This window comes from Colius striatus, chromosome 12 (assembly GCF_028858725.1).
Source record: "Colius striatus isolate bColStr4 chromosome 12, bColStr4.1.hap1, whole genome shotgun sequence".
Taxonomy (NCBI): domain Eukaryota; kingdom Metazoa; phylum Chordata; class Aves; order Coliiformes; family Coliidae; genus Colius; species Colius striatus.
The window spans coordinates 12,204,923-12,222,962 of NC_084770.1; the positions used below are offsets into that span (position 1 = coordinate 12,204,923).

Sequence of the window (18,040 nt, forward strand, 5' to 3'; positions counted from 1 at the left end):
TGGACTATACTAACGGTGAAGGGAATTTGGGTATTCTGCTGCTAACTTTGGTCTTATTACAGTACCTGCATTTGTCCCTAAAATAGCTCATGAGTCAGATTTTCAAAAAAGCTCAGCATTTTTGTGGGCACTTAATGTTGGGGCCAGTTCTCTAAGAGCTCTGCATACAATGTGTGCATACAATATATAAAGCTTTTCTCCATCTGACAAAACAAGAGTCCAAACAAGAAGCACAAATCTACTGCTGTCATTTTCATTACAGTTTCTTTAGGATTTCACGATTGCCAAGAGCCCCTTGGGCTTCTCTGCCTTTTGTGATACTGAGTTCTCAGCAGTGCTACCATGTGGCAAGAAGGCTAAGAAGGCTGAGAGCAGGTAAGTGCATCTCTCATGGGTGTGATAGATTAAGGGGCAATGAGTCAGAAGTGAGGAGGGCATCCAGGCGACTGGTCCTTGCATTACCCAGGGCCTGGGAGTTTGTGCAGTTGCTGAAGATGACTTTTCCTCCCTTTTGAGTACATTCACTCTGAACTTGTGACATTAGTGCGAAGTTTATAGTATAAAAATAATAACAAACAAGTTTCCAGTTCAAAAGGAAAACACGTGTGTTTTCTGAAGATTTGTGGGGGTTGATGCAAGCATGGCATTAACCTGCATCTACTCAATCTAAGCCCATTATATCAGTAAGATTGCAAAGAGGAGTGTCATAGCTTTGCACCTCAATGTCAATTACTTGTGCTTTAAATAATTCAAGTATATAAAAGGCATATCTATTTCCTGTCCAAAGAAGAACATTTTTGTATCCGGTATCACTATTCAGGTGCACACAAAACCAGTCAAAACCACAAAAGAGAAAGGTGAAATTCCACATTTAATCCTAACACTGAATCTTCAGTTACGTAATTCTCTATTCCATTATCTAAGACGTACTGTAATAGCCATCATACATTTTCATTAATCTTGTGCAGAGCATGTTCAATGCTTGCAATTTTCCTTCATTCTGACCTTCTCATTATTTCCCATTAGCATGATTATTCACCATCTTTGTTACCTTTATGCAATTAGTATTTTTCTCTCTGGTGAGTGGGCTGAATTCTCCATAAGTAGTTGTACGAATGACATCGATGCAGGACCTAGCTCCATGTATGTTAACAGGAAAGAGTTGAGGTGTTATCTTTAAGATCTACCCTCTGTAGAGGAAGGATGAAGTATAATTTTAACTAGAGCTATCCCAGACAGTCTTCTTACATTCAAAAAAAGCCTGCACCATTGCAGGGCTCTGACTTGCTACCTTGCCACTCTTCCTGCCACAGATACCTTGCAGGACCTCTAAAAGGACCTCTAAGCATAATCCCCCTTTTCTCTGCCTCTTGATTTGGAAAAGAAAAAGACAGTCATTTCAGTATATGTTTCCACTGCTGCAGACTCATCAACTGTCCGAGCTTATCTGCTCATGTGGGAAGTGTTACATGTGCACAGTTCCTGTCCTTCCTCACTGTGTCACCAATACCTTCCCTGGCCAAGTGCTACTGACAACTTAGTCCATAAAGAGTATACATATATGAAAAGTTTCATACCAGGAGTCCAACATATTTTATTTCCAGCTCACTGTATGAGACAAATCAGTGTGCTCTTGCAGAAACCTACGCATTCAGGTTGTTCTTAGTGACATAATTAATTACCTGCACCACAACTAAGAGATATATACCACTTCACTACCCAGCAGCCAATCTGGAGACGTGACATGTATTGGCAGGTTTTCACTGTTGTCTGTGAAACAAACTGTGGCTTTGACCTATCTCATTTGGGACTCCAATTAGTACGAAAAACTTCAAGGCCTTCTCTGTATGTTTATATAGCAATAAGAAAAAAAGTAAAATAGTTTGGAGAGGTAGTAACTTGAGACGTTAAAATATACTGATATATTTAAAGACAACAGATCAAACTTTCAGTTAGTACAGAGTCCAGGTGACTCTGTTGTGTGCCAGCTTTCAGCACTGAGGAGCTCGCCCTGAGGCACACTTCCTGAGGGCTCACAGAATACACAAGGAGCTTTCTAAAACAATTTTTTATAACTTTCTTCTCTCTTTTGACTGTTATGAAGCTGATGGCTCTTTATTTCTCCAGAGAAGATGACAAAAAATTACCATCTCTGGTAATTTGTATCATTACATTTCTAGTCTCCATGGAAACCTAAGTGGTTCTCCATGGTTGGGCAACATTTTGATACGTCGCAGCAGAAATCAGAGGGAAGACTGGGTTCTGCACCTTGCCTGTTAATCAATTAAAAACAATACGGAAATAATTTTCACATTGTGTTGCAATCTTCAGATACAGTAACAGTAGAAGAAAACAAAGGAATCAAATGAAGCTATTATAACTGCCATTCAGTTTGATTCTGATAGGCACTGACATTATTTTGGAAGAATTCTTTGGTTTTAGTAGGATTATATGGATTAATACTATGGAAACTAAAAACGTAATAGCAAACTGTCAAGTTGACCGTAATAAAAAGCTTGCCGTAGAGGCAGTAACAATCCCTTTGTTGTGATTTATTTAAGCAAAGCATTTTGAAAATCAAGAAACTGAAATCTTTGTCTTCCTCTTTCTTCACTCTTGTTCTTCCACTACTAAGGAAGAAATGCATCTCAAAACTGTTTTCCTCTGAAAAGATACAGTAACTTCATCTACCTGCCTCTTCAAGACTGCCTTTTTTTTTCTATTCCAGGCTTTATTGTCAACTTGAACACAGAGGCACACAAATCTTACTGGGATAGAGGAAAGTGATATAAAGGAATATACAGATAGAAACCAATCAACCCATGAAGAGTGAGCACTCTCAGCCACCTACAAGTAAGTAAAGTATATAGTAATGGAAATAATGCAGCTTCTGTCAGCCTGTACAGACTGCTACATAGCCAGCCATGACAATGGGATACATAATTAGTGATTTTTCTAAGCATTTTATATTGAAACAATGACACTCCAGTATTAACTTCACAACTGCACTGAACCACAATGGTGAAATATGGTAGTGATTCATGCTATTCACTATAACCAAACTACAAAGTCTGATCAGTCTGTGCGTATTTTGAAGGTATTTACTGCATTTGTTTCAGAATATTGTGGAGAAAATGTATGCTAGTCGAGAGGATATTGGATATGATTTTGGAGATGACTCAAAAGTTGGAAGTAAGCCAATTAAGCCCAATCCAAACATCGATGGAGGATGGGCTTGGATGATTGTACTTTCCTCTTTTCTTGTGCACATACTTATCATGGGATCCCAAATGGCCCTTGGAATACTCAACATGGAATGGCTTCAAGAGTTCAATCAAAGTCGTGGCTTAACAGCATGGGTTAGCTCCCTCAGCATGGGCATTACACTTATTGTAGGTATGTTCTAGCATCATTTATTTCAAAACTACATAGATTTCTAGGATGTATTTGCCACTTATCCCACAATTATTTTCATACAGTTTTCCATTTTATTAGTAGAGCTGCCCAAGTTTCCCTGAGTTGCCTCTTTAAAGTCACCAAGCCAAATTTTTCAAGTTAGAGAGAGAAAAGAAACAACAGGGAAGATGATTGAGGAGACAACATGAGCAGGAAATGATACCTGTGACTTCAAAGTCTCACTAGAATTAAGAAAAGAGATGATCTGTGAAGCCTGTGGTGCTCCCTGTACTCTGTCTGGGAGGAGAAAATGTTGAATTTAGATAGTTTATATTTCAGTTTGTCAACTGAACTAGAAGTTATTTCTTAATCTGTGGTTGGGTTAACCCAAAATAATGTCTGGAAGGGTATGTTTGTGTATATATGTATATACACACATCTGTCTACCTAAATTAAGATTTAAAAAGTTGTGTTTTGGTCTGACTAAAATATTCCACTGAAAAGAAATAAAATGTTTATTTTCTAGTTACTTCTGAAAAAGCCTCCATCCACACAGCATTAGTATTGGGAACAACATTTTCAGTTTCTTCCTCTGTTTAAACTGTCCCTTCTTCATGGAACAACTTTTAATTTAGGTCCTATGGGCATTTGCTAAGTATCTGGTTGGCTGGATTTTTCTTTCCAAGATTTTGAACAGTAATAGGGAAAATAAACTGAATTGCTTGAGTAGCCTGATATTTAACATTTTGTTTAAAACATTAGAAATCTTCAAGTGAAAAATTATTAAAGAGTGCAGAGAACTAAATAAATAACTATTTTTTTCCATGTTTTTTAACAGGTCCTTTCATTGGTTTATTCATTAGCATGTGTGGATGCCGCAAGACAGCTTTAATTGGAGGGATACTGAATGCCCTAGGTTGGATACTGAGTGCCTATGCCTCAAACGTGCACTACCTCTTCCTTACGTTTGGAGTGACAGCTGGTAAGAGCTGTGCTAAGGTCTGAAACTTCCTTCAGTTATTTTGGTTCCTTTGAAGGTTATTTGCATGAGTAAAGAGGGAAGTTAGACTATAAAGTTATTCCGGCTTTTCTTTCACACTCTTTACAACCTGTTATCTTTCCAGAAAACTTATTTAGTTACTCATTGGGTTGGGTCCAGTGACTTTTGTTGTCATTTAAATCTGACAAGTTGGGATTTTTATCAGTTTCTCTCAAGTGAATATATTAGACGACATTTTTAATTAGAAGAGTTAACTCAATCACTAACAAGCTGAATTTAAAGATGTTACAACACTGTGGAATTATACATCTACCTAACTCCTTTCTGTCACAGGTAGAAATAGCAAATGTTTTCTACAGGAATTGCTCCACATCAATAAAATACCAGATTATGATAACTATGTACTCCTTCAAAACCCATTTGAAAGTGTTACAGGTTACCGTAGCTAGGCAGTTAGGCGTTGCACAGCTGCTTGCTCACTCTCCTGCAGCAGAATGGGGGAGAAAATCAGAAGGGTGAAAGGGAGATAAAGACTGTTTAATAGGTAAAGCAAAAGCTGCATGCACAAGCAAAGCAAAATAAGGAATTAATTCACTATTTCTCATGGGTAGGCAGATGTTTAGCCATTTCCAGTGAAGCAGGGCTTCATCGTGTGTAGCTGTTACTTGGGAAGACAATGCCACAACTCAAAAGGTCTGCCCTCCTTTTCTCCCCCAGTTTTATTGCTGAGCATGACATCATATAGGCAGGGATGTCTCTGGTCAGTTGGGATCAGCTATCCCGCTGTGTCCTATCCAAGCTTCTTGTGCTCCCACAGCCCACTTGCTGGTGAGGTGGTGTATGAAATAGAAAAGGCCTTGATGTTGTGTAAGCACTGTCCAACAACAGCTAAAACATGCCTGCATTATCAACACTGTTTGGGTCACAAATCCAAAACACAGCACCATCTGAGCTACTATGAAGAAATTTAACTCGATTTCAGCCTCATTTAGGATAATTGCATGTGACTGTATTTCATATGTAGTTTCTAAGAAGAGACATCCAGATGATATCAACAACCACTAATAATAGCAACTAATATGGTTACATTGTTTTACAATCAAAATCACTTAAAGACGTAATATTTTGTCATTTGAATTGGAATTAGGTCTCTAGAAAACCTTTTGATGTGTGTATGACCCCAGTTAAAATACGAAAAGCACGGGTGTTTCGGCATCTTTCTTGAAAACCAAGAGATAATTAGTGTCTGAATGCTGTTTCTAGCAAAGTGTGGCTTCTTGTGAAAAAATGTAGTTACTTTTAGAAGGTTCTGTAGAAGAGCTCAGAATGTCTACTTAAGGCTCTGCTCCGTTTTATTCACTATTCATTTCTGTGAAGAGATACTGTTAATAGATATGAAACAAAATTTGAAGTGACCCTAGTAAGAAATAAAAAATGTGGCCTTTGGTTATTATCTGACCAACACTGGTTAAAGGGATTTGAAATATCCATTCCACAGATAAGATGGCCAGTTGTGTTTGGAAATAAAGCATGGTGTCTATGCTATATGCGACAGACTGAAGCATTACCAAAAAAAATAATTGTTTGCAATACAAAAAATAGCTTCAGTACCTTTCATTCCCTCAGACTACCCTTTCACAGATTTGTACAGACATCTGCAGCACTTCTGTACATAATCTTTTATCTAGCTCTCTGGATGGCAAAAAAAATTAAACTAGCACAAATCACTGTGATGACTCCTTATACCATTGTACCATAGATTTCAGTAGTGCTATAAATTCCTGAACAAAGAACAATTATTACAGGCGGGGTTCTGCCCTTTTTGGAATTTCTGTTTCCATAGATATTGAATATATTCAAGCAGACAGAAATCTACACACTCTTTCCCTTAGCCTTTGGTGCTTCTCAGAAAGAGCACACACAAAATACTGGCCAAAAAGGCCGAGATTATATAGAAAATTTACAGAGAGGTGATAACCCTATTTTCAGAAAAAAATTGAAGCAATTTTTCACATTAGGTGGAGAAGTGATGCTGTTGCCAGAGTAATTCTGGCAAGGAAAACAGTGTACAGATGCTTGATATGTTTCTTCCAGTCATGAGACCTCCACTCACCATCCCCTCACCATCCACTCAGTCACCATCCCCTCACTGACCCCTCCCCATCCCCTCAGGCACTGTCATGCACTCATAATCTCCTCACTCACCCATTGCCTCTGTGCCAGTCCATTCCCTCCCATCCCCTTGTTGACAGTTACCTTGCTCACTGTTCCCTCTGGGAAGTTTCTTTCTTCTTGTCACAGCCACTAGATGTAAGAGTGTTGTTCACTTATGGTGGCTGCCTTCTGCTGCAGTCACTTCTGGGCCATGCTGTGCTCATGGGCCTACTGATGGTGCCTGTTCTCCCTGTTAGTGACTGGCTGTGCCAGATGCCCTCACACGGCACGTCCTTGTGATCCTCTCCTTGCTGCCTCAGCTGCTCAAGTGCCCCTCACTTCAGTGCGGTTCCCCTCCCCTAGCTCCTTGCAGCCTCGGCCTCTCATCTCCCGGCTGGCAGCTCCCTCCCGGCTCCACGGGCAGCAGTATGGGGACAGGAAAGCCTTCCCCTGCCCGGCACACGGCGGGGAGCAGCACGGAGTGCCAGTGGGCCACGGGACAGCGCGCACGCTGGGCCCTGCCACCACAGCACCGGGCAGGGTGACAAAGCGCAAGCTGGAGCTGGAGGAGAGTGGCCAGTGGGCCTCTGAAGGTGGCATGCCTCTGCATGGAATTTAACTATGTTTTGCTGTGCAGCCCACAGAATGAAAAGATAAACAATTAAAAAAAATGCCTTATTTCTTGGAATGCGCAGGAAAGTGCAGTGAACATGAGCACAAGCTCAGGCTGTTTTTTCACAGCAGTCAACAGCAAGCTACTCTGACAAGGCAGGCAGTCTTCCAGGGGGCAGAGAGATTTCCTTAAAGTTTGTGGTTGGGTTTGGGGACGGACACCTTCTGCAAAATAAAAACCTCATCATGTATTCATATAGCAAAGAAATAACTAACAGGCAAAACAGGTCAGCCCTGACCACTGTACACTGCTGTAGTAATGAGGTGCTTTTTTTCAGGTTTTTATGGAATAACCACTTGTTCTCTGATCTAGCTGTAGTTAGATTGAACCATAGCTGCATGCAAGCATGTTATCAGCTATTTATGAAAACTTTTAAGTCTTGAACACTAATCTAAATTATGATCACAGTGAATTTGGCAGCATCTTCTACACAAACCTCTCTCAACCCAAATCCTCAATGTTAGTAATCTGCTGTGATAAAAAGTGGGCAACTGTTACTTTTGTTTGCACAACTCTCAACACTTTCTGCTTGAAATGGGGATATCCCACAAAACTAGAGATCATCTTTTAAAAATATGCCTGTGCAGCTGCATAGTGTGGCCCTAGCTACTACCCAAGGTTCCACCACTGGGCTAACTCTTTGCTGACACCTGAAACATTATCTCATGGTCACTGTGGCTCCACAAAGCAAGGACTCAGAATGGATCTTCAGTGCTGGTGAACTTTGGCAAAAGCAGCATGATGTGCCCAGCAAGCAATTTCAGGTAGCTGGTAACAATCAGATGCAGGTACAACATATGCAGATATTACAAAATAGGACTGGGTTTTTTTTGTCCCCGTATTAACTGCCACTGTTTTACTGCGGGAGGTTTGGGACTTTCCAGTGGTCCATGCTGAACCGAGTGAGGTAAAGGTTTTATCTTCCATGTGTTTCTGTTTTTCCAGCAGTTAAATAGCAGCACTGTATTCCCACTGGAATGAGTATTGCAAATTGTGGAAAATACTATGCGACAGAAATGAAAGCTAAAATGATAACTGAATATTTATTCATAGTTTTACTACTATGCTAGCACAAAAGTTAGGAATAAAACTGATGTGTTTTCACCACTTTTTATCTTGTCTGCAAAAAGTTCCAATTGATTTGGTTTTTATTTTCATAGGGGTTGGGAGCGGCATGGTTTATCTGCCTGCAGTGGTCATGGTAGGGCAGTATTTTCAGAAGAGAAGAGCACTTGCACAAGGACTCAGTACCACAGGAACAGGCTTTGGAGCTTTCCTAATGACTGCCTTACTGAAGTACCTCTGCACTGAATTCGGGTGGAGGAATGCCATGTTCCTCCAGGGCGCCATCTCCCTCAACCTTTGTGTCTGTGGGGCACTTATGAGACCGCTCTCTCCCAAAGATGTTGTTAATGAAAAATATGTTGTGAGAAGTAATATTGACGATAATCAGGCAAAAGCTCTGTCCCATTCTGCAGAGACTATAAAATCTAATGGAGTCCTTAGTGAAGAATCAGAAAAAAAAGAAGAGGCAGCAAATGAAGAAGTACTTGACAATGTCCAGCACATCGAAAATGGAAGTAACTCCAGAAGTGGAAGGAATATGTATGGATTGCGCATTCTAAAGACAGTGAGCCAGCTGATGGTTACAGTCAGGCAGGGCTTTGCAATATGGTACTCCAGCTACTTTGGAGCTGCATCACTGTTTACCAATAGAGTATTTGTCGCCTTTGTAATTTGGGCTTTGTTTGCCTATAGCAGCTTTGTTATTCCCTTTATTCATCTACCAGAAATAGTCAAGCAGTACAACCTCTCTAGTCAGAACCATATATTTCCTTTGACATCCATTATAGCCATTGTTCATATTTTTGGTAAGGTGATCCTTGGCATCATCTCTGATCTCCCATGTATCAGCACATGGAATGTCTTCCTCACAGCTAATTTTTCCCTGGTCACTTGCATTCTTATGTTACCACTAATGCAAACATACATTAGCCTGGCTGTGGTTTGTGCTCTAATAGGATTTTCTAGTGGCTACTTTTCTCTAATGCCTGTTGTGACTGAAGATTTAGTTGGAACTAAACACCTTGCAAATGCTTATGGCATCATCATTTGTGCCAATGGAATATCTGCATTGTTTGGACCACCCTTTGCAGGTAAAAAGTTCAAATTGCTAACCAACAGATGTTTGCATAATAACTGTATGACTTTTTATATTACTAAGCTTTCTTATGTTATGAGCACATGTAGTTAACAAAATTACAGCTGCCCCAGAATGGACTATGTCTGACTTCATACAGATTTACAGATCCATCTGCTGGCTACCAGCTCACTACTCACACACTATGAATTACAGTCCTTGCAAATTACCCCAAATCCATTGCAATCTATCCTTTCAATGGTCTGTTTCCTAAAAATCTTATCTTACTTTTTTGTTTTAATAAGAAAGCTTTAGCCTATATTTATGTGATTTGTGTGGTATGTACGTACATTATACATACTCATGCCTCTACCTAGATGAAAAAATGATAAATAATTTTCAGGGTAGACATGTGTTAGTACCATAGTATTACCTCCAAGAACTATAGAGTGTGTTTGTATGTCACCACACTAAGCTGCCAATGGATGTGGTGATTTAACTAACTTAGCTTTGCCTTCCTTCAACCAGAAATACTTACTTTGTGGACCGCACTGCTCATAATCTCTTTACTGCCATCCACAACAAAAAGCAGAAGTGAATGTATGCTACCTCTAAAATTACTTAGGTTTAAACACACATTCATTAGAAACTTTCTCACAGAGAGAGATGGGGAAGTACAGAAGAGATACAGGTTCTGATTGTCAATACTATAGCCAGACTACAGCTGCCCTTTACAGAGATGCAAATCAGAAGAAAGCAGTAAGAAACCATGTGAGTAATGTCCATGGCCAGCCAGGGATGGCACTAGGCTGAACTGAAGCTATTAGCAGCGCAAGCCACACAGAATAGCGAGAACACTCTCACCACCTCTCCTCCCCATTGGGTGAGCTGACACGATCTGGAAGAAAGCTCATTTGGTGCCTTTTGAAAAGCAGCAGTGTTTTACTCTACCATGCATTCTTTCAGCTCCTTCCAGCTTGTGCTGAACATGTCTTTGCATTTGGTCATTAGTAACGAAGCAAATAGAATGCAATTAGTTGATGTAAAAGAAAGTTTCTGATCTTGAGATATCACTGCAACCAGCATGACATGAGGGAATTTTGCTATTTTGGGTTCTCAAACATTTCTGAAGTAATTTTAATGTATTTTTGCAAAGGAATTAAGGTTGGAATGAGAGTTACTGCAGTACTGAGATTATATCTCTTGAAAAGTCTTTTATCGGTATGTGAGTCTTTGGGAAAGCTATTGGGAATGTGCTTGCACAAGGCACAGCATTTGAACTGCCTGCAGTATTGAGAGTAGTAGGGTGTAAGAACTAATTGGTTTGGAATTCCAAAATGTCTATTTTAAAGTCAAATGTGTGATAACTTGTTTGGAAAATGTGGCATTTTAGAGAGAAGGTTGCTTGGCTTTTTAGGATGGCACATAGCTAGAGTCCCATTTTAAGACTTCCATGATACTTAAATGAGGACATAAGGTTTGCACTGGTTTTGATTAATGAAAAGAGATTTTGTTAAGGCATTTCCATCTGTAGTATCTAGAGGAGGAGACAATCACCGCCTCTTTCGTTTAATTTTTCCACAAAACATCTATGGATTTGATTGAAATGTAGTAACAGACATATGCAGTGTTTTTCATATTTTCCTGTGCAAATGTACCTTGTGTCAAGTTTTGTAACAAACATGCTTTGTCCTTGTTTTGCAGGTTGGATTTATGACATCACACAAAAATATGACTTTTCTTTTTACATATCTGGCTTGCTATACATGGTGGGAATAATATTTTTACTTATACAACCTTGTATTCAAAAGAAACAACCAAGAGAAAAATCTACAGAAGAAGCACAAGTATAGAACAAATTCCAGATTTTTTTTTAAAGTATTTTTGTTGTTTTCATGTTTCTACTGCATGACAGTATGAAGCTGTTTTTCTTATGGAACCAACCACATTGCGCTGTACTTAAGTGAAGAGTGCTACAAAATGCTAATAAATTATTAAAAATATGCTTTTAAGATGAGTTAAGATATTTTACTTTAGAACTAACAAAGTGATTACAAGCATCCTGCTCGTCTTTTAAAACCGGAACAATGCTCGAGGCCTTTACCCTTGCTTCTCTTTTAACTTTTCACCATTACCCATTGGTGAAATTCCATTGACTGCAGTGCAGTTACTCCTGATATACACTAATCTTACAGAAGAATTTGATCAGGACGTGAATGATTTATAAAAGTCCTTCCTATTCCGTGTTCTGTCTGATAAAATATTAGTTACTGCGTATGAGAAAATTATTGTATTTCTTACATGGCTAGTCAAGTACTGTTGAAATGCTGGTAAAAGAATCCAATTAATTTGATGTATTAGACTTGCTCTTTCTGTGATGCAAAACTGAAGAAAAGTTCTTGTATTTTTCTGAAATGACTGACCACCTCAAGGATTTTTTAAGTATCAGCTACATAATAAAGTAGCCATCCTCAATACATAGACTGCATTATAATGCTGTGGCACCCAATGCATCTGAAACAAAACAATCATAAAAGCAAAACCAGGCAACATTATGGAAAATATTGTATTCAAAAAGTGCAAAAAGTTTTGAGAAACAGTTTGAAGTTTCTGGCTGCTTTACCTAACTAGATGTATTACAGAACTTAGTAACATTCCCACTGACCCCTTCCATGGGTCTAGTTTGTTAAATAAACAATACTAAAGAAAGTTGGGCAAAATTGGCCAAATACAGTTTTAGGAAGAACTGGACTACAGCACAGTAAATTTTGTGACAATTTAATAACAAAAACTGTTACACTATGAGCACTCATGTTGCTGCTTAAAATGTACACCATGAACTAAGACCAGTCATGTTTGAGATGTTTATTTACTAGAAAATTAGATAATGCAGAAGATGGAAGAACTAAAGACTATTTGAAATATTCAAATAAATTTTCTTAAGCAACATTAGGCACCTTGTAATTGATGCAGAAGGTTTTGTGTGGTAGTACACAACCTACTTTTTTCAGCTTGGAGAGGTGATCCTGATGTTAATTTTCCAATCAAATAAAAGTTACTGTAGGTTTTTTTCCTGCTAGCTTTATTAAAGAGTTGGTTTTTTTTTTTTCATTAAAAATTAGGTCCTTAGTTTAATACAGAAACATGCTCCTGGAATTCTTTATGAACGTTTGATACTATTCAATTGTATTGAAAAAATATAATGGTTCAGTACACAACAATATCATTATACAGACCTTTTTTACAGGTGCAAGGTTGGTTAAAAAAGTTCAGAACTGCAACTAGTATTGTTCTGTATTGCATTTCACCAGCTTCTTAGTTTCATAGTTCTACAACTGATGGCAGGGATATACTTTAAATTACATCACTGAAATGAGCCAAGTTAAAAAAGAAAACCTCAAATTACTTCAAAATTCATATTTAACTGAGGTGGCAGTGAGCTGCAATACACGGTGTGAAGAATACGCAGTCACTGATTTCTTAAAATCAGCTTTTTTGTTGTAGAAAATTTCATGTAAACTATACTTTCACATCAGTTCTTTTGTTACAGGTTTAATGTCTTGATGTGAATGTTGCTGCTAGCTTATTTTAGCTGAGCTATTTTTTATTGATGAAATATATATATATATATATATAATTTATCTCAATTTCCTTTTTTTCCTTTTTGGGAGAGATGTATCCCTAATAGTTAGATCTTTGCTTTGTCTTTTGTCAAAATCAACCTAATGAATAGTATGTTGCTCACTTTGATATCTTTCTATAGAAGTCATTTCTGGGCTATATGATAGGAATAAACTTATATTACCCAAAATTTCACTTTCTGTTCAGTTACTAATGAAGTTCATTTTTTTAAAGTTTAAACATGAAGATTTTCCTGCAAAAGGATTGTTCTTATTTCTCTCAATAGAAGGGACAGGTACATGGCTGACTAAGGAAAAGGGAAGAAATGTTCTGAGAGCACAGGCTAAGAAAAACATTCACTGGTGGTAAATTGACAGAAAGTGAGAAGAGAGACTGTTGTTTAGCAGGTTTGCTCACATACGGTAGTTCTTGAAAACACCTTTGTAAAGCAAAGTTACATTTTATAGTGTTTTATTACACAGAACAAATTTATTAATACAGTATTTTATGCACATTATGAAATTTGTATTTGTCATTTTCTGAAAAGGAATTAGTCACAAAGATGAAAGAACATACTTAAGTGTTTCTTCAAGATCTGCAGTCTCCAAGTGCTTCAAGAATAATGGTAGATAGATAGAACAACATATTATTAATTATTTAAATTACAAATATCTTTGAAGAGATAAAATACTGCTTTATAAAAACACAGAATAACTTTGTATTCATAGTTCTTAATTTATAAAACTCAAATGTAAAACTTTACATATTAAAAAATTGTAAACCTAATACACTCTTCAATTATTATATGAGTATATCCAAATACTGAATCACTCAAGTCTAGTCAATGGCAAATATTAACTGATACTTTCACAGTAATTATATTTGACCTCTTAATTACCAAAGTTAATTGTTGCAGCAAGCCAGTCATGTCAATATAGAACAGCCTTCATCTTACAATGCTCTTAAGTTGTTACAGTCTTGGAAGATAACAAGTGTCTCTTATTAAATATGAAATTCCAACAACAGATGTCAATTAGGTTAAAAGTTCCCATGTACCATTCTGGTAGAGTGCCTCAGACATGATTTTGATGGATTGGCCGAGATAAGGATGATCATTTGATCTACACTCTGAGTCACCAAAGAAGTTTCTTCTTGGTGACAAAATTATTATATGCTTGAAATTTAGATAATTGATTTAAAGAACACTTTAACACACATCAAACTCGGAAACCAGCTGCATGTTATTTGCCTATAAACATTGCAAATTTACCATGGTGGACAGTAAACCTCAGCATTTATCGGCAACTTTTGTAGTAAGGAATGGTAGATAGTTTTCTATAAAGGTAATAATGACAATGCCATAATGGCTGATATAAGACATAGAGCATGTATACCATATATATTAAAAAGAGAAGTCACAATGAAGAAGTACAAAGACGTCACAACCTCTTCTTCTGCCAGTAACTGCTACGATGCCAACTAAGACACAATTTCAGGATGCCCAACATATTAAACATGGTATTATTTACATGGTGCTCCTGGTAAAACATACTTTGTTTTTCCTCTTCCAATCCTTAAAATAATCTGCTTTCCCTATTAAAGAAGATTCAGTATGTCTGCCCCGATAAACAGCAAACCCATACCTGGTTCCAATTGCTTCCAAAGGGACCGCTATTCAGGTATTTTTTTTTTTTTGTCCGGAGCATCTTGTTTCTGCCTCCTCCTTCGGAGCTGCAGCTGTAGCTGAAGTCTGTTTGTGAAGAAGAATTGTTTCCAGCCCATTTCCTGTGCAAGTTCTTTCATTTCAGGTGTAATTGTGGCACACAAGTTTTCCACAATATTTTCCCACAGTGCATTGCTGTTACATATCTAGTTGTAAGAGAAAGTAGCAGCTTAAATTCATAATTGGCTTTTTCATTACTGATTATTTTACTACATAAAATGTATTTAGACAACACAGATGCCTTGTATGAAGGTCAGTTGCAGTGCAAGCTGTCCATCTATCTGGAAAAGCACAGTATTAGTTAAAACTCACAGTGACAATAGTGGCAGTTTTGCCTAGTGTTGCTGACGCAAGATATCACGTTGCCTTCTATGAAAAATTTGAAAAGCCTCTTTTGGTAGGATATCAAAGGCCTTTCTACTGCATTAAAAGCAGCTGTTAGGCCACATACTCTCCTGGTATGTAATTCATACAGCGCCAGTGAAATCAATGAAGTTGTGTACGATTATGCCAAAGAACATGTCAGGATGTAGAAATCACATCACAAATACAAATCTGTTTTCAAGGTAACTGAAAGAAACAAATTGCCTTTGGTCTTACAGTAGAAATGCAATTTTGAGAAGCTTTCAGAAGCACTGCAAGGATGAAACCTGTTTCCCAGGAGATGCCTCCCTCTTTCAGAATGACTCAATAACGAGAATCAGGTGGAACCATTATAAATGTGAAGATAAAATGATGTAATTTGTTAGATAACAAAACCATAACAAAAAAAAAAGGAATATACTCTGTGTCACTATATACTACCTATCCAAGTTATACGAGAGCACAGTAGCGTTGACTCTTCTCCAGACATTCTACTTTTCCAAATGTATAATTGCAGAGACCCAAGTGATGTTGAACTAGGTTACTCCAATACAAGTGGATGGTATGTCTGCTACAAGCAGCAATAGGAATTGAAACGAAAAACCCAGTATAATTTCTGTTACATACTGCTCATGCAGGTGGAGACCCTGAAATATTTAACTCACTGACTACAGCAAAGCTGTTTCAGAGCTTCACATGCAGTCCTGTTTTTGTTGTTCTTGAATTGTGAGTGATCATTCTCCAGGCATGAACATGCTAGCACCCCACATAAAAAACCAAGCTAACCCCTGTCCCCACCGTGGTGCTCGTCCGTGCCCGCGGCTGGGGCCGGCGCGGGGCGGCTGCGGCGGCTTGCGCGGGAATCCGCGCCCCCTGGCGGCCGCCGCTGGCGCGAGCTGCGCCCCGTCGAAAGACTCGCGCAGAACGCGCCAAACGAGCCCCGTCCCGCGCTGGTGCCGGGGACGTTGCCGAACGGCCCTTTGCTCAGAGAGAGTTTGGGAAACAAACACAAGCAGTAGTAGCCTCATCAGGGCTTTTAGACTTGGTTTCTTTTGAGATGGAGCTTCTGTTACAATACTTAAGCTCAATATTTAGTGAAAATCCAGGGTACTTTGAAATGCATATTGAAAGCACCTGCTTATTTACTGGAGAGCAGGATCTGTGCTCAGAACTACACAGTCAGAACAGTTCTCTGCTTGGATAAGAAAGAAAGAGAGACTTGTTTAGATCAGCCTAAGAGGAGCAAGGGACAGATGTTCATAGCCTTTCACATTTCACACTCTTTGTTTTTCCTATGGTAAAATCTGAGTATGCAGTTTTGTAATTCCACAGAGAGAAGCATTTCAGCCTACACAGAGGTGAGTCTGGAAGAGACAACTCGTTGTACTGGGGCAAATTTTGGTTCCTTAAAAATACTGCTGAAATAAGAGAGAGCATGGCATCACTACTTGTCATAGGTTATTTCATGGTGTCCAAATCTTGTCCTTATTATGCAACTACATTATTTATTATTTCTAGGATTTCCTTAAATTCCAGAATATCTAAGGCTTTGTGTTAAACTACTGGAAAGGTTACTGCCCTCCACAGTACCTCCTCCTACTCCATTCACTCTGCAAATGACATATGGATTTCAAATATACTAATAAATAATTTCCTGACCTCCTTCCTATCTGATCTCTTCTCCTTTAGTTGTTTTTATTCTCTCATCCTCTACTGGCTATTTCCCAGTCACACTATCAATTGTTTTATCTTCACAGAATTCAGCAAGCTTACCTGCTTCCATCTACCCTTTATCTCTAAATTCATGACAAGCTCTATTTCACTACCTTGCTATTTTCTCCCGTGCTTTCTTTACATCATCTTCTGTTTCTACAACTCACTTGAACTCACACTTGCTAGAAAAAAGCTTTTTCATTGTCTTTCCAGCCACACCTTGGGAACAGTGGTACATCCAAGCCCTCTTGAACTGTAAGCAGTCTTCCACAGAACTCTTTGTGAGATCTTGGGTCACTTAGCCTCAAAATAATACAAACCCTGTGAGTAATCTCATCCTGATACAACCTGGAGATGTACTCTGTAACAGACACATGTCCTGTTCTCCAAACTAAAAGGTTAATTTGTCTCTCTGACGTCTTTCAAAGAGTATCTACCTGCCACATCAGACTCCAGATGACTAAACTTGTTTTCATCTTCTTCCTAAGGTCTCATCATTACTTATGTTTTCAGTAATTGTACAACCCATAACTTGACAGGCTTTATTCTCAGCTTCTGTGGCACCCCTAGGGATAAGACTCAAGTTATTTGTCTCTTTAATATGCTTCTCTTCCTGTTTTTCATAAGCTAAACCCCTTCTCTTCTATCCCATGGAAGTTACTGCAGCAGCCTTTTCTCAGGCTCTGACTGGGACATATAATGCAATTTTGAGGTATTCAAAATAGAATATGTTTCCTAGACTGCAACTCGAAACACCCTGTCTCTCCTTCCCTCCAACTGCCTAAGTCTGTACAGACCAGGAAGTTGGAACTGATGACCTCTCAAAGGCCTTTCCAACATCACCTAAGTCAATGGAATTGTCTGAAAACCTGTGTATTATATGCAACAAGAGTTTGCAGGATAAGCACAGTCTCTCCATCAGCCTTTCTAAGGTCTAGTTTTTATTGCACACATTCAGTTTTTTGTATATAGATGATTAATTTAGCCTCAAACTTTAGGTAAAGCAGACAGATGATGATATTCAATGTGAAATGAATCAAAACCAACATGCTGCACAACAAAGCTATTAACGTAGAAATAATGTATAATTTTGTAATAGTTTTTTTACCATTTTAGTTAAAAAACCCCTGTACATTGTCGAGTATACAGCAAGCTCTTGTCTCAGCTGAGGACCATTGAAAACACAGAAGCAAAGCTGAACTGAAACTTGTCCAGATCCATTTTGTTCACTTTTCCACATGCATATATATTTATTTA

The 18,040-nt window shown here is 38.4% G+C and overlaps 1 protein-coding gene across 1 annotated transcript; it reads left to right on the forward strand.

The window, feature by feature from the left end:
- Positions 1-333: 333 nt before the first annotated feature.
- On the forward strand, positions 334-11,216 carry SLC16A14 (solute carrier family 16 member 14). The gene is made up of 6 exons (XM_010200492.2): positions 334-375; positions 2,729-2,853; positions 3,120-3,396; positions 4,235-4,378; positions 8,384-9,379; positions 11,068-11,216. Exons 3-6 carry the CDS (start codon positions 3,135-3,137, stop codon positions 11,214-11,216), a joined length of 1,551 nt encoding a protein of 516 aa, XP_010198794.1. The 5' UTR covers positions 334-375; positions 2,729-2,853; positions 3,120-3,134.
- Positions 11,217-18,040: the final 6,824 nt, after the last annotated feature.

Excerpts from the sequence above, each read along its gene's own strand:
- SLC16A14 (XM_010200492.2), top strand. The coding sequence starts at position 3,135 with ATGTATGCTAGTCGAGAGGATATTGGATATGATTTTGGAGATGACTCA. Across the intron at positions 3,397-4,234 it reads GGGCATTACACTTATTGTAG|GTCCTTTCATTGGTTTATTC; the intron begins GTATGTTCTAGC and ends GTTTTTTAACAG. Across the intron at positions 9,380-11,067 it reads GTTTGGACCACCCTTTGCAG|GTTGGATTTATGACATCACA; the intron begins GTAAAAAGTTCA and ends CTTGTTTTGCAG.